Source organism: Oryctolagus cuniculus, chromosome 3, assembly GCF_051225735.1.
Source record: "Oryctolagus cuniculus isolate XC-2025 breed Fujian yellow rabbit chromosome 3, ASM5122573v1, whole genome shotgun sequence".
Lineage (NCBI taxonomy): Eukaryota > Metazoa > Chordata > Mammalia > Lagomorpha > Leporidae > Oryctolagus > Oryctolagus cuniculus.
In genome coordinates this window covers 101918034-101933059 of record NC_142869.1, presented here as the reverse complement: position 1 = coordinate 101933059, position 15026 = coordinate 101918034, and the positions used below count along the sequence as shown (strand labels likewise).

General features: G+C 34.2%; 1 protein-coding gene across 4 annotated transcripts in view; it reads right to left on the bottom strand.

Moving 5' to 3' along the window:
• The window catches only part of LRP1B (LDL receptor related protein 1B), a 2138546-nt gene that overhangs the window by 619671 nt on the left and 1503849 nt on the right, over positions 1 to 15026 (bottom strand). For all 4 annotated transcript variants that reach the window (XM_051849573.3, XM_070071546.2, XM_002712121.6 and 1 more), the window contains exons 34-35: positions 10881 to 11006; positions 9165 to 9296 (exon numbers count right to left, since the gene is read on the bottom strand). In XM_051849573.3, the coding sequence (XP_051705533.3) occupies positions 9165 to 9296; positions 10881 to 11006 (258 nt within the window). The remainder of the gene's footprint in view (positions 1 to 9164; positions 9297 to 10880; positions 11007 to 15026) is intronic.

Genomic DNA, 15026 nt, shown 5'->3' with positions numbered 1-15026 from the left:
GGATCTGATACTGAATATTCATATTGGTTATTCAATTCATGCTTCCTATGAATCTTAGGTACAAAAGCTTAAAATCAAATTTTAAAGTAAGAATTTACTTATTTTTCTGTGATATTTAATTATAAACATACATATTAATGTATGTATTTATGTGGTACAATGTGACATTTCAATACATGTAGCAATGTGTAATGATCAGGTCAGGGTTATTGAGATATCTATCATGTCAGATATTTATCATTACTTTATGTTGGGACATTCAAAATTCTTTGTATTTCCTTCTTTGAAATATTCAAGTTGTCAACCATAATTATCCTACTGTGGTATAGAATGTTGGAAACCATTTATCCTAATCAAATGTATTGTTGTATCATTAACCTTCATTTCCCCACCCCTCTATCACCACTCTCCCTCCGAATGAGAGAGAGAGAGAGAGGGAGAGAGAGAGAGGTGTAGGGAGAGATTATTTATATTCACTATTCTTTACCCATTGATCCATCAGTGGACACCTAGTTTGATTTTGTATCTTAACGAATGTGAGTAGTGCAGCAATAAGCATGTAAGCATAGATATCTCTTTGACACACTAATTTCATTTCCACTGGATATATACCCAGAAGTGTAATACCTGAACTGTTTAGTAGTTCTATTTCTGGGTTTTCTCTTAGTAATTTCCATACTGTATTCATAATAACTGTACTAACTTACATTCCCTTCAACAGTATATAAGGTTCCCCTTCTCTGCATCCTTGCGAGCATTTGCTACTTTTGTTTCTTTGATTAAAGCCGATGAGTGCAGAATTTAATTTTTAGCATCTCAAATCAACCAGCTCTGCTCTACATCCATATCTCATCTCCAAACCCAGTTTCTTCATTGTTCTTCAGTTTCTTCATTCTTCATCCTCAAAAGATTGTTTTGATGAACTAAATTACATAAATACACAAAACTTCCTAATTTTACTCCCATAATATAGTATTAGTAAATATTAAGGAATCTTCATTATTTTAATTTATTCCTTTTCCAAACCCTCCTCTTCCTAATCCTCTCGTATTTACTTCCACTTGCAGGATTTTTTTTAATTATTGCTATATCCCTCATGTAAAAATACTAAAGAACTCAGAACCAATTTTTTTTCTTTTAAGGTTCAAAAGGATCTACTCACTACTATTATACTTGTGTAAAAATGATAAAATTGGATTAAAGATCCCTTGGTGATGATCAGACTTGAAGAAGTAACTTCCCCTTTTATCTATTAGCTAGAAAATTGTCTACTTGGTGAAAAACAAATGGCCAATGATCTCAGAAGCTGAACGATACCTTTATTTTTTTCTAAGAAAAGGGTGTCAAAAAGACAAATAAACTAATAAATCCTTGTTTTTAAAATAAATAGAAGAAAAATCACTTTCTCAAGATTCAAGTTACACTTACAGACACTCAGAGGCACCAGTATTTAACCTGAAGGACATAGCATGTTTTCATTTGACCTACCACCCTAGCCAGGCCTGGGTTTCTGGGAAGGAACAGGTGTCTATGGATTTTTCCAACAGTGAAAATATGAGTAATTTGAAAATATACAAAGAGACTTATCTATTCATTAAAATACTCTCTTTACATATCGTTAGTGTTTTAATTGAACTGTCAGCAGTGGGTTAAGATTTTGTGATCTGTTCAAACAAATTTGGCAAGAAATCTCATCAAGTTCTCAGACACTATTCATATTTACTGTGAACAAGTGGCTTCTGAGAGTGGATTTCTTGAAAACACAGCTTTGATGAACAGGAAGTAGATGAAAATATCAGGAAGCAGTTAGGAATGTGGCTCTACTGAAAATTGTCCTGAGAGGCTAAAGGGCATGTGGGATCACAGAGTGACTTAACCAAGGGAAAAAACAAAGTGTCTCAAATGCACATTGGATGTGTTTCATATTAATTTCTATACAGTGACAATGGAATCTTTCTCTTTCATGAAGAGTGCTGACTGAGAAAGTAAAAAATATTGCATGGAATTTGTGTAAGCAATGTCCTAAATAGCATGGAAAATAATATATAGATTTGTAATATTTTACTCTTAGTAGGACATCATTATGTATTTTTTGGAGCTTATGAATTTCTGGGAACCTGTAGAAGAATTCAGATGCTTGACAGAATCATTATTATTGTTATTACAATTGTTGTTATTATTATTTTATCTTTAGATATTATCCAAATAGGAATTGAGGTACTTCCAATCATTTTTTTACATATAAGTCCTTATGCTATATAAGTTGTGATATTTATGTTTTGGGTAATATCGAAAAGTGTTTGTTTTCTGATATTAGTATTTTACATCTTCAAATATCTACTGAATTTGACTATCCACAAACACATGAAACTGTTCACATGATTTAAAAATATATTCTTGGAGCAAGTTTGCAATGATGCCTCAGAGTAGTTTTGGTCCACTGTCACAAATATGAGAATAAATTGAACTACCCTAAAAATCCAGGTTGTAGACAAGGAAATGCTTTTTAGAAAATTGAAAAAATGTCCCAGAGTAACAATATTATATTTCTTAAGCCATTTCCATTGCTGACATAAAAAGAACTCATTCTATAATTCTTCTATGGCCTGGGTTTATGACAAGTGGTTACTAGGAAATTTTGTAAATAGCTGTTTTTACAAGCCTCCAGGCATAGAGAAAAAGACACTCACTTAGGTGTTACCTGCTTCAATTATTAACTGGTTTAAAAGTCACATGATCCACTATATACATCAAAATAATAGATGGTTCTATCCAGCACACATTTGTAGCAATACAATGTTGCCTCATCAAGTAATGCCAGAAATAGACTAAAGAAAATTTTGTTTCAGTGATGACAAATGAAAGTTGGCATAGCGGAAAGCACTGGGAACAGATATTCCATTACAATATTGTCCCTTGATCTCTCACAGTTCTGGTAACCTGTGGGAATTCATCAAGGGGTATTCATTGGCTCTTCTGGTACTAACATTGAAAGACACTGTATATGTAAATACTGTGGGAATATTATGGAAAGTTTCTTTCATTTAAACAGGTAAAATTTTCTGTTTAAATGTGGTAATAATATTTTATCAAATATTGTCCTTTGGTGTTTTTCACATAGACATTAACGTTTAGAGCAGTTCTATATTCATAGCAACATTGATCAGAAAGTTCAAAGTACCTATAATCTCCCTTATATATACACATAAAGCCAAACCCTACCTTCAACATCTCACAACAGAGCAATAGACTTGTCACAACTGGTGAGTTGATTACTGAGACAGATATCAAGTGACTAAGGGGCAGGTGGCATTTAGAGTCTGCACAGGTCAGACAAAAGGACGATTCTCATCTAGACAATACAGAACCCGGTGGTGTGAGGTTTCATCTCACTACTCAAATGGCATAGAATTAAAATGTATACTTTGTTTACTTGTGAAATTGTCCACTTAATAGTTCTCATGCTGCGGTTGACTTGTAGGTAACTGAATCTTCAGAAAAGCAAAACTGGGGTGCTTGGGATGGAGAGGACTGTGTGACGGCATGGTCCTTTCATGCTTTTATTGTCAGAGACAGACAATGTGTTGGTGTACAAAAGGTATGAAAATATTTCCCTTAATGAATGACAAACAGTGATATTCCCAGTGATAGTCCTTAATCCTGTTCATCTTTATCCTCCACAGTAAGCTAGCTATGACATTCTATAACCAGTAGACATTAATCAGCATATGTTGCACTGAGTTGGTAGACACATATTTGAACAAAAAATACAAAATAGTTTTAAAATAAAATAAGCTAGAAATCTTCAGATCAATATTCTCATATTCTCCGAGTTCCCTTTTTTCAAATAAAACATTATTGTTTTATAACTATCAAAAAGTCAAAATACCCCCAGGGGGAGGTGGGGAATGAATAGAACATTACTTACTGAAGACCACACAACAAAGTCAGGTGACAGGCTTTATTTTGAAAGTTGCCTGCTAACTGAATTGTATCCTTTGATGTATCTAATGCATACCGCCCAGCAGGCAAGGATTTTCAAAGCACAATATTTTTTTTTCCAGTGCAATGAGATTTTTCCAGTGAAGAGTAAAAAATGCTTTGAACATTTCATATCCAGCCGCAGGGCCCTCTTTCTTAGGTGGATGGTGTCCTGAATTACTTTGTATAGTGGAAAAAAATCTGTGGTTTATAAGACCAAACTCATCAAGAATCACAATTGCTAATCTGTAAATGCACATGGTTTAAAAACATATTTATACCTGTAAAATTATAAATTATGATACTTTTACTTAAATGATCCTCCTCCAATCCATTGCTTTATTATGATGGCTGTTGTTTCTCTAGAATCAGGGGAAAGTGCACCCTAATATCTGTCATCATCTGAAAATGTTATATCATTTATTGAGCTTTAAGCGTAACAGATATGAAGGGATAAGCAATATTACCTCATGTTTGAGAAAAAGAAAATCAGACAGGTACACAGTGGTGTGATCAAATCTACCACCAAAATAACCTAAGGAGGAATTCAACTTTAAATTTGTCTAACTCATGTTGTACTCCCATTCTTAAATAAAGTTCATGACTTACCTTAGAGCTTTTATAGAAATTTTAAAGTACTATTTTAATTTCATTATAACATCACTACTGCTATATATGCATTAGGCAAAACATAATGGAACAGAGACAGTTGGCATTATGTTCACTAACCAAGTATCTGCTTACCTATATTATTTTAATAAAACACTCAAAAATAAATTTTACATATGTAGAAATATATACTTATATCTATAAATATATGCCATATATGATAATTTCTTTTTTATTAGAAAGCCTTTATTTAAGAAATATAAATTTCATATGAACAACATTTGGATTATAGCAGTTCTTCCCCCCATATCTGCCCTACTACCTCCACTCCCATCCCACCTCCTACTCCCGCTCCCATCCCATTCATCATTAAGATTCATTTTTAATTATCTTTATATACAGAAGATCAACTCTATACTAAGTAAAGATTTCAACAGTTTACACTCACACAGATATACAAAGTATAAATTACTGTTTGAAGACAAGTTTTACCATTAATTCTCATAGCACAACACATTAAGAACAGAGGTCCTACACAGGAAGCAAGTGCACAGTGACTCCTGTTGTTGGTTTAATAATTGATATTGTTATTTATGGCATCAGTAATCACCCTAGGCTCTTGTCATGAGCTGCCAAGGATATGGAAGCCTCTCGAGTTCAAAAACTCTGACCTTATTTAGACAAGGCCGTAATCAAAGTGGAAGTTCTCTCCTCCCTTCAGACAAAGGTACCTCCTTCTTGAAGGCCATTTCTTTCCACTGGGGTCTCACTCACAGAGATCTTTCATGTAGAACATTTTTCACCACTGTGTCTTGGCTTTCCATGCCTAAAATACTCTCATGGGCTCTTCAGCCAGATCCGAATGCATTAAGGGCTGGTTCTGAGGCCAGAATGCTGTTTAGGACATCTGCCATTCTATGAGTCTGCTGTGTATCCTGCTTCCCATGTTGGATCATTCTCTCCTTTTTAATTCTATCAGTTAGTATTAGCAGTAACTAGTCTTGTTTATGTGATCCCTTTGACTCAATCCTATCAGTGTGATCAATTGTGAACTGAAACTCATCACTTGGACTAGTGAGATGGCATTGGTACATGCCACCTTGATGGGATTGAATTGGAATCCCCTGACACATTTCTAACTCCACCATTTGGGGCAAGTCATCTTGACCATGTCCCAAATTGTACAACTCTTCCCTCTCTTATTCCCACTCTTATATTTAACAGAGATCACTTTTCAGTTAAATTTAAACACCTAAGAATAATTGTGTGTTACTTACAGACTTCAACCAATAGTATTAAGTAGGCCAAAAAATACTAAAAGGGATAAAGTATTAAGTTGTACATCAACAGTCAGGACAAGGGCTGATAAAATATAATTTTTACAATAAAATTATTTTCCATTTATTTGATATACTTCCCACTGAACATGAATATGTGCTAAGCAACTATAAAACATATGCATATTTTGATGTAAATATACCTTTACTCAGAAAAAATTAAGAAAATTGCCTCAGAAAAATTGTGTCATGGTGGGTTAAGCCTCCTCCTGGGGACACGGGTTTCCTATGTTAAGAATGTAGAATGGGGGACCGGCACTGTGGCTCACTAGGCTAATCCTCCACCTGTGGCACCAGCACCCCATTTTCTAGTCCTGGTTGGGGCGCCAGTTCTGTCCTGGTTGCTCTTTTTCCAGTCCAGCTCTCTACTGTGGCCCGGGAGGGCAGTGGAGGATGGCCCAAATGCTTGGGCCCTACATCCACATGGGAAACCAGGAGGAAGCACCTGGCTCCTGGCTTCAGATTGCCACAGTGTGCCAGCCATGGTGGCCATTTGGGGGGTGAACCAACGGAAGGAAGACCTTCCTCTCTGTCTCTCTCTCTCTGTCTAACTCTGCCTGTCAAAAAAAAACAAAAAAAAACAAAAAAAAAAAAAAAACAAGAATGTAGGATGGAATCCTAGCTACCTGATTTCTCATCTAGTCCCATAGGAAATAGCAGATGAATGTCCATGTACATGGACCACTGCCACCCAAGTGGGAGACCAGGATGAAATTCCTGGCTCCTGGCTTCAGCCCAGCCCATGTCCAGCTGATGTGACCATTTAGGGAGTGCATTAACAGCTAGAAAAATTATTTATCTCCCTCTCTCTGTTATTCTGCCTTTAAAACCAAAAAAGAAAAATTAGGTAACTTGCCCAAAGTCATAGAGCTAGTAGATAGCTGAGCCAGCATTAGAATCCAAATTGTCTGTTACTAAACGCAGAATCCTCCCTAGTGTATTTTTTTAATGTTCTCTGTATCTCTAACCCTCCTGGGTTCAAATTAAGTATAGCATTGCTCTTTTCTGATTAACAGTCAGAATTTTAGTAAATTCTTCTACATTCTAAATAATGATTATCTCATATGCCAACATGCTTTATATTGAAAAGAGGGAATGAACTTTTGAAATATAATTTCTCTCTAAGAATATAATTTTTTGACAGGCAGAGTTAGACAGTGAGAGAGAGAGAGAAAAGTCTTCCTTTTTCTGTTGGTTTACCCCCCCAAGAGGCTGCTATGGCCAGCGCACCATGCTGATCTGAAGCCAGGAGCCAGGTGCTTCTTAATGGTTTCCCATGCGGGTGCAGGGCCCAAGCACTTGGGCCATCCTCCACTGCCTTCCTGGCCACAGCAGAGAGCTGGCCTGGAAGAGGGGCAACCGGGACTAGAATCCGGCGCCCCGACCGGGACTAGAACACGGGGTGCTGGCACCGCAGGTGGAGGATTAGCCTAGTGAGCCGCAGCACCAACTCTAAGAATATAATTTTAAAATACAGTAGGTACAATATGATCATAAAATTCTAACCAAAGGAAGTAAATTTTACTCACAAATATCATCTTAGATTAAAAAATTAATTTATGATATTAATAATTTGGGGACATTTTGAAAGAGTGACATTCTTTGCAAATAAAATCAGTTTCAAACATGGATTACTATATGAAACTTAACAATATGAAATGAAACAACAATATAAATGTTCAGAGAGTGAATTTATCTTATCAATAAGTAGCTTTCTCTTAAGGAAGCATATTTACTTATCAGGATATTTGGAACAAAAAATTTATTTCAGTATTTCTACCTCATGGAAATTTATCAAATACTTTGAAAAACCATTATAGAATCTTAGAAAAGAGTCAAATACATGTTACCATGTAAACAAAGGATTATATCCTTAGTAAAAATAAAAACACATATATGTAAAATATTTTGAAAAGTTAAAGTTTTGTTTTGTTTTGTTTTGTTTTGTTTTGTTTTGTTTTTTTTAGTGTTGCATGTGTTAAATCCTATAAAATAAAACTGTAAAGAATGACATGCATTTACCTAACAGGCAGGGGAGATTGTTATTGTCGAGTAATAAGCCTTTCATGAATAATGAGGTTTGACCAATGTTTGATCAAAAATCACAGTTACTTTGATAAAATTAACACATTATCAATAAAATGTAATTTTTATCTGTACTCCTTTTGAGTAATACCCTTTAAAATTGTGAGAATTATTGCAAAATAATGTGCTTAGGTTATTTTTCAACTATTTGTGAAGATCCCCAGTAAGTCAATAATTTTAGCCAAGAATTTTATTAGCACATGATTTTTAATAAGATGTTAGTGTTGGAGGTAAAATATACTTACTAACAGAAGCCCACATGCTGTTACTTAAGGATTTATTTTAATAATGTAAGGATTCTTTTTTTTAATATTATAAATCAAAGAGTTATTTGCATTTTAAACTTAGATAAAAGTCAGTTTTAAAAATAAAAGTAAAAAAAAACACTGGGAGCATTCAAGTAACTGTTGAATACCAAAACATTAACTTAAAAAACATATAGTTAAGATTAGAAGCAAAGAGTTTTTTTTCTGATAAGTTTAATTCCTCAAATATAGAATAATAAATGTGAATATTAGATCTGTATACTTCATATTTGGGTTATGCCTGAATTTTTCAATTAGCATGGAGAAATTTATTTACTTCAATAAATGCAGCAATGTCTACAGTTAGCTCCCAATTATTCATTTACATTAGCCACACAAAATGTTAGTGTCCAACTTGCCTTTGTGTGCTAAAATACAGGAGAGGAAAAATCTTTCTCCAAAATTAAACACACTCTATTAAAATAATTTTGAAAACACCTTAACATATATAATTTTTCCATTGTTTGGATTTAATTTGCACTGTCTATATTAGAATATTCATACCCTGAATGTATTTCAAGCAATATTATGTTTCAAGTACATAGTAGGTCAGAATATTTCATATATTTCTACAACTAGATAAAAATAGACAATCACCTTAAAAAAGAAAAATGAAGAAACCAAATGCTAGCCATGGCATGTTAACACACCTGCAATTCAAAGTCTAAACTTAATAAAAATTATTGATTTAGAACATTTTGTAATAGGTTTAAAAATCCATCTCTAATTTGTTTCCCTATTTCTCATCTTGACTATCAAAGTACAGAAAGAAGGGTTATATTTCCACCTTATTTAATAAGCCAAGTGAATACTTCATACATAAGTTATGAAAAAAAAAGCAATTTACCTGCATGGAAATCTATTCCCACAGCAAATGAAGTTCCAGATATAGGCATCAAAGCATCCATTTTGTCACTTGGTTCAAGAGGTATTCCTCTTATTCCTTCATGAACAGAGTACATTAAAAATGATTCTATACCTAAATTAGAGGGAAATCCCAAAATGAAAATTTTAAAATGAAAATAATTTCATTTATATTATTTTTATTATTGCATATTTAAAATGTTTCTTAGCTTTTTTTTTTTAATTGTATGCTATACTTTCTGACTAGTTGAAAGGTTAGTAAATTCATGGGTCTCAAACTGAATAAGCATCCTAATCTCTTGGAGGATTTCATAAAACATTACTGGGTCCCATTCCAAGAGGTCTGAGCATTTAAATTTCTAAAAAGTTCCCAGCTGATGATGTTACTACAGGTATGGGAATATTACTTTCATAAGCCATTTGGTAAATAATTATAGTAAGCCCTCCTTCCTTCAAAACTAAAATTCAATCTCTCTTACCTAAAATGCAAGCATTTGTTCACTGGTATATGAAAATAAACTTGATTTTAGACAGTTTTTGTCACTGCTATTTTTCTAATACACATTCAGATTTCTTAAGAGATATTCAGATTTATTAAATCCTTTTGACCACTAAAAATATCAAATGTGCTTAATTTTTGTTATTCATATCTTGTTTTACCAGCCATTTTGCTGGTAAATAGCTATTTGCTATTCATATCTTATTTTATCAGAATATTGTCCTTAAATAAAGACACAAATATAAGCACCCTACCAGAAACCATGTTGATGCTTATGAATATTGCTAATACATTACAGAATGTTTATGTACATAATTCATTGTTAAACCAGTATGTCTAGATTTAAATGTTTCTACCATTTCCTAGTGATGTGTCTTTGAAAGTTGCTTTATATCTCCATGCCCCAGTTTCTTCATCAAGAAAATGGGAAATACTGGAGACTTACTTCAGAGTTATGAAACTTACACTAATCAATACATGCACGGTGCTTTTAACAGTGCCTGATATCTAAGTCTCATATGAATATTTGATTTAAAATAAATTAAATAACAATGTTTATATATATAGTTATATAATTATGTGTATATATATATATACATATATATATACATAATTTCCCAAATAAGATTGGTCATTTTAAGGTAAAATTAACTGCTCATCACTGGATATACAAGATCATTCTAAAACCAAAGTTCTTTGAAACCTATAGAACTAGATGCTATAAAACAAGAGATCAGAAGACAGAGTTCTCACGCAGGAGGTGTTTTTTAGTGTTCTTTCTTAGTTATGTACATCCAAGACTGCACATTCATTGTGACATTTACTCCAAAATGGTTGAAAGATAGTAATTATAATGAAATATAAATGGTACACTGATGCCAGTCAATCAGCCACTGCTTTTTACTTCAATGTTTGAATATTCAAGAAAAGGTAACTTCTAGTGGATTTGGTTAAAGGTGTGACAATAAGCCTCAGTTGCTAAAATTAAAAACTTTACAAGGAAAAAAATATTTTAAATTTATCAGCTACATTTTAAGTCCTACACATACCCAAATAAATCATATACTGCTATCCTAATAGCAAGTTAATGTTGGTTTTTTTCTCATATTTTCAGTTGACTTTGGTTGGCCAAAACCTGCATAATATACAATGATGTTTGAAATAAATGCAACAAAGCTAAGGATTTGCATTAACTTGTACCTTGACATGACATGCGATTCTTTTGGAGATAGTACCCCACTGTACACATGCAAGTCCTTGTAATTTCAGATGTTGGTAAACAAAGCTGAGAACATCCACCATTGTTTAGTTGGCAGGAATTGCTACCTGCATACAAAGACAGCAAAAAAACATAAGCTCAGAAGTAATTAAAAACAAAACTTTATTCAGTATCAATAATTTGAACAGATATTTATGACAATTTCTAAATGCAACTGTTTCATATAGATTTGTATCACATTCTATCCTCTCAAATAATTTGAAATAGCAAATTGTTGTTAAATGTTGCCCTTCCAGAGAAGTAAACAGAGATGAATGAAAAGAATCATAGTTATAAAAAGGAAAAGAAAATTAGTCATGAATACTACCAAAGATAGTTGAAATATTTTAATACAAAAAGAAAACAAGAAATCTTACTTAGCTTCTAAATTTACACTCTATAGTTATTTCCTTGAATGTAATATATTAACAAATTACATACATACATATTAAATTATATTTCTAACTAAATCAATTCAAAGATAATTTCACTAAGAGAAAGATATGTATGCACATACACATACACACATGTTTTTTTTTAAAGCAATGAAAGGTATTTTCCCATTCCTGGGAATAAAATTCTGCCTACATATGTTAAAAACACACCCATAGGTCTTTTAACTAACAGACACATTAATCTTATTATTCCTGTTTAACAACAATGACAAATATTAGATAATCACAGATAGGCATTCTATAAAGATTCCACATTGAAAGGCCAAATGTGTTAATTAGTGTTGGTAGCATGAAGTTAAGTAATTTACAGTCTTATCCACAAAGTTCATTAAAGTTCTCATTTTTACTATACTTTTATTATTCTTGGACATGCAATGCCATTTACTGGATGTTCAAGCTCTGATACAAAGTACAGTAAATCCAGTAAAAATTACACGGTATGATGAAAGCTATATATCAATGTTCTATAGGAAATTCAAAATAGCAATGCAGCTCATTATTTCTTATCTTCTGAACTCAAGGTAGTCTGATGGGATTTAATTGTTCAATCGAAACTGTCATGAACTCTGTCAAAGCATGAAATATTCACAACCAGGAGATTTCTCATCAGGAGATCTACCACATTCTCTGCTCCTTTCCTTTTGCTACAGTTAGGTCAATACTGAACTCTATCTTATAGAACCGGAACTTAAGAAAGGATTATACCTAATCATCTATGTAACTACTGAAGAGTAATTGATTCATTCTCCCTTTTCCCAAGATGACTTATAATATTAAGATGAAATTTTAGATCTCTCATTTTTAAATAATGACTAAGTATTTGTGATTTGTAATAATTCTATACTGATTATGCACATATTGCATTTAACAGAAATAGTGTGAATGTACACTAACATTTATATCCATAAAGATACAGGTTTAGATATAAATTTGTTTTCACTACCATGATAGAATGAAATGCTGAAAAGACACTGACAATTAACAATAAAATTTTAAAAATGCAGCATGGAAAGGAGAAATAGGGAACTGAAGAAATAAATATTAATAAATATTAATAACTGATATTACAGAAATACGAAGAATCACTAGGAAGTACTATGAACAAATATATGCCAACAAATTGGTAAACCCAGAAGAAATGGATACATTTATGGAAACAGAACTTAGCAAAATTGAATCATTAACACAGAATGTCTGAATCACTTTAAGTAACACTTTGACCTTAATATCAGCCCTTAAGGCTTCCAGGTCTGGTTGAAAAGCCCATGAAAGCATTTCAGGCATGGAAAGCCAAGACACTGTGGCAAACAATGACCTACATGAAGCATCTCTGTGAATGAGGCCCCAGTGGAAAGAAGTGGCCATCAAAGAAGGATGTACTTTTCTCTAAAGGGAGGAGAGAACTTCCACATTGCTTGTGAACTTCTCTAAATACTGATGGGGTTTGTGGATTCAAAAGGCTTCCATAGCCTAAGCAACTCATGTCGGGAGCCTTGGGTGGTCACTGACGTCATAAATCAGAGTGTTAATTGTTAAATTTACAACAGGAGTCACTGTGCACTAACTTCCCATGCAGGACCTCTGTCCTCAATGAGTTGTATTGAGAGTTAATGGTTTGTTTTGACTGCTATATAGTATTCTATAGAGTACATGTCCCATAATTTCTTTATCCAGTCTACTGTTGATGGGCATTTGGGTTGGTTCCAGGTCTTAGTTATTGTGAATTGAGCTGCAATAAGCATTAATGTGCAGACAGCTTTTTTGTTTGCCAATTTCATTTCCTTTGGGTAAATTCCAAGGAGTGGTATGGCTGGGTTGTATGGTAGCGTTATATTCAGGTTTCTGAGGAATCTCCAGACTGACTTCCATAGTGGCTTGACCAGTTTGCATTCCCACCAACAGTGGGTTACTATCTCTTTTTCCCCACATCCTGGCCAGCATCTATTGTTGGTGGATTTCTGAATGTGAGCCTTTCTAATCGGGGTGAGGTGAAATCTCATTGTGGATGAAATCCGGTCATTTGCAACAAGATCTAGGATCTGGAAAACATTATGCTGAGTGAATTAAGCCAGTCCCAAGGGACAAATACCATATGTTCTCCCTGATCGGCGACAGCTAACTGCGCACCAAAGGGGAAACCTGTTGAAGTGAAATCGACACTGAGAAACAGTGACTTGATCAGCCCTTGTCCTGACTGTTGATGTACAATGTAATACTTTATCCCTTTTAGTATTTTTTTTTGTTCTAGTACTATTGATTGAACTCTGTAATTAACACACAATTATTCCTAGATGTTTAAATTTTAACTGAAAAGTGATCCCTGTTAAATATAAGAGTGGGAATAAGAGAGGGAGGAGATGTACAATTTGGGACATGGTCAAGCTGACTTGCCCCAAATGGTGGAGTTAGAAATGTGCCAGGGGATTCCAATTCAATCCCATCAAGGTGGCATGTACCAATACCATCTCACTAGTCCAAGTGATCAATTTCAGTTCACAATTGATCACACTGATAGGTCTAAGAGTCAAAGGGATCACACAAACAAGATTAGTGTCTGCTAATACTAACTGATAGAATCAAAAAGAGAGAGAACGATCCAACATGGGAAGCAGGATACACAGCAGACTCATAGAATGGCAGATGTCCTAAACAGCACTCTGTCCTCAGAATCAGCCCTTAAGGCATTCAGATCTGGCTGAAGAGCCCATGAGAGTATTTTAGGTATGGAAAGCTAAGACACTCTGGAAAAAAAAAAAAAAAAAACTAAATGAAAGATCTCTGTGAGTGAGACCCCAGTGGAAAGAACGGGGCCATCAAAGAAGGAGGTACCTTTGTCTGAAGGGAGGAGAGAACTTCCACTTTGATTATGATCCTGTCAGAATAAGATCGAAATCGGCGAACTCTAAAGGCTTCCATAGCCTTGGCAACTCATGACTAGAGCCTAGGGAGATTACTGACGCCATAAACAAGAGTGTCAAATTGTTAAGTCAACAACAGGAGTCACTGTGTACTTAGTTCTCATGTGGGATCTATCCTTAATGTGCTGTCCAATGTGAAGTAATGTTATAACTAGTACTCAAACAGTATTTTACACTTTGTGTTTCTGTGTGGGTGCAAACTGATGAAATCTTTACTTAATATATACTAAATCAATCTTCTGTATATAAAGATAATTGAAAATGAATCTTGATGTGAATGGAATGGGAGAGGGAGCGTGAGATGGGAGGGGTGCAAGTGGGAGGGAAATTATGGGGGTGGAGGGAAGCCATTGTAATCCATTAACTGTACTTTGGAAATTTATATTTACTAAAAAAAAAAAAAAGGTGAAAAAAAGAGAGTTAATGGTAAAACCAGTTCTCAAACAGTTTTGTGTGTGTATAAGTGTGCAAATTGTTAAAATTTTTACTTAATATAGAGTTGGTACTGTGTGTACAAAGTTAATTGAAAATGAATCTTGCCGGCGCCGTGGCTCACTAGGTTAATCCTCTGCCTGCGGTGTTGGCACACCGGGTTCTAGTCCTGGTCGGGGCACCAGATTCTGTCCCGGTTGCCCCTCTTCCAGAAAAGCTCATTGCTATGGCCCGGGAGTGCAGTGGAGGATGGCCCAAGTCCTTGGGCCCTGCACCCACATGG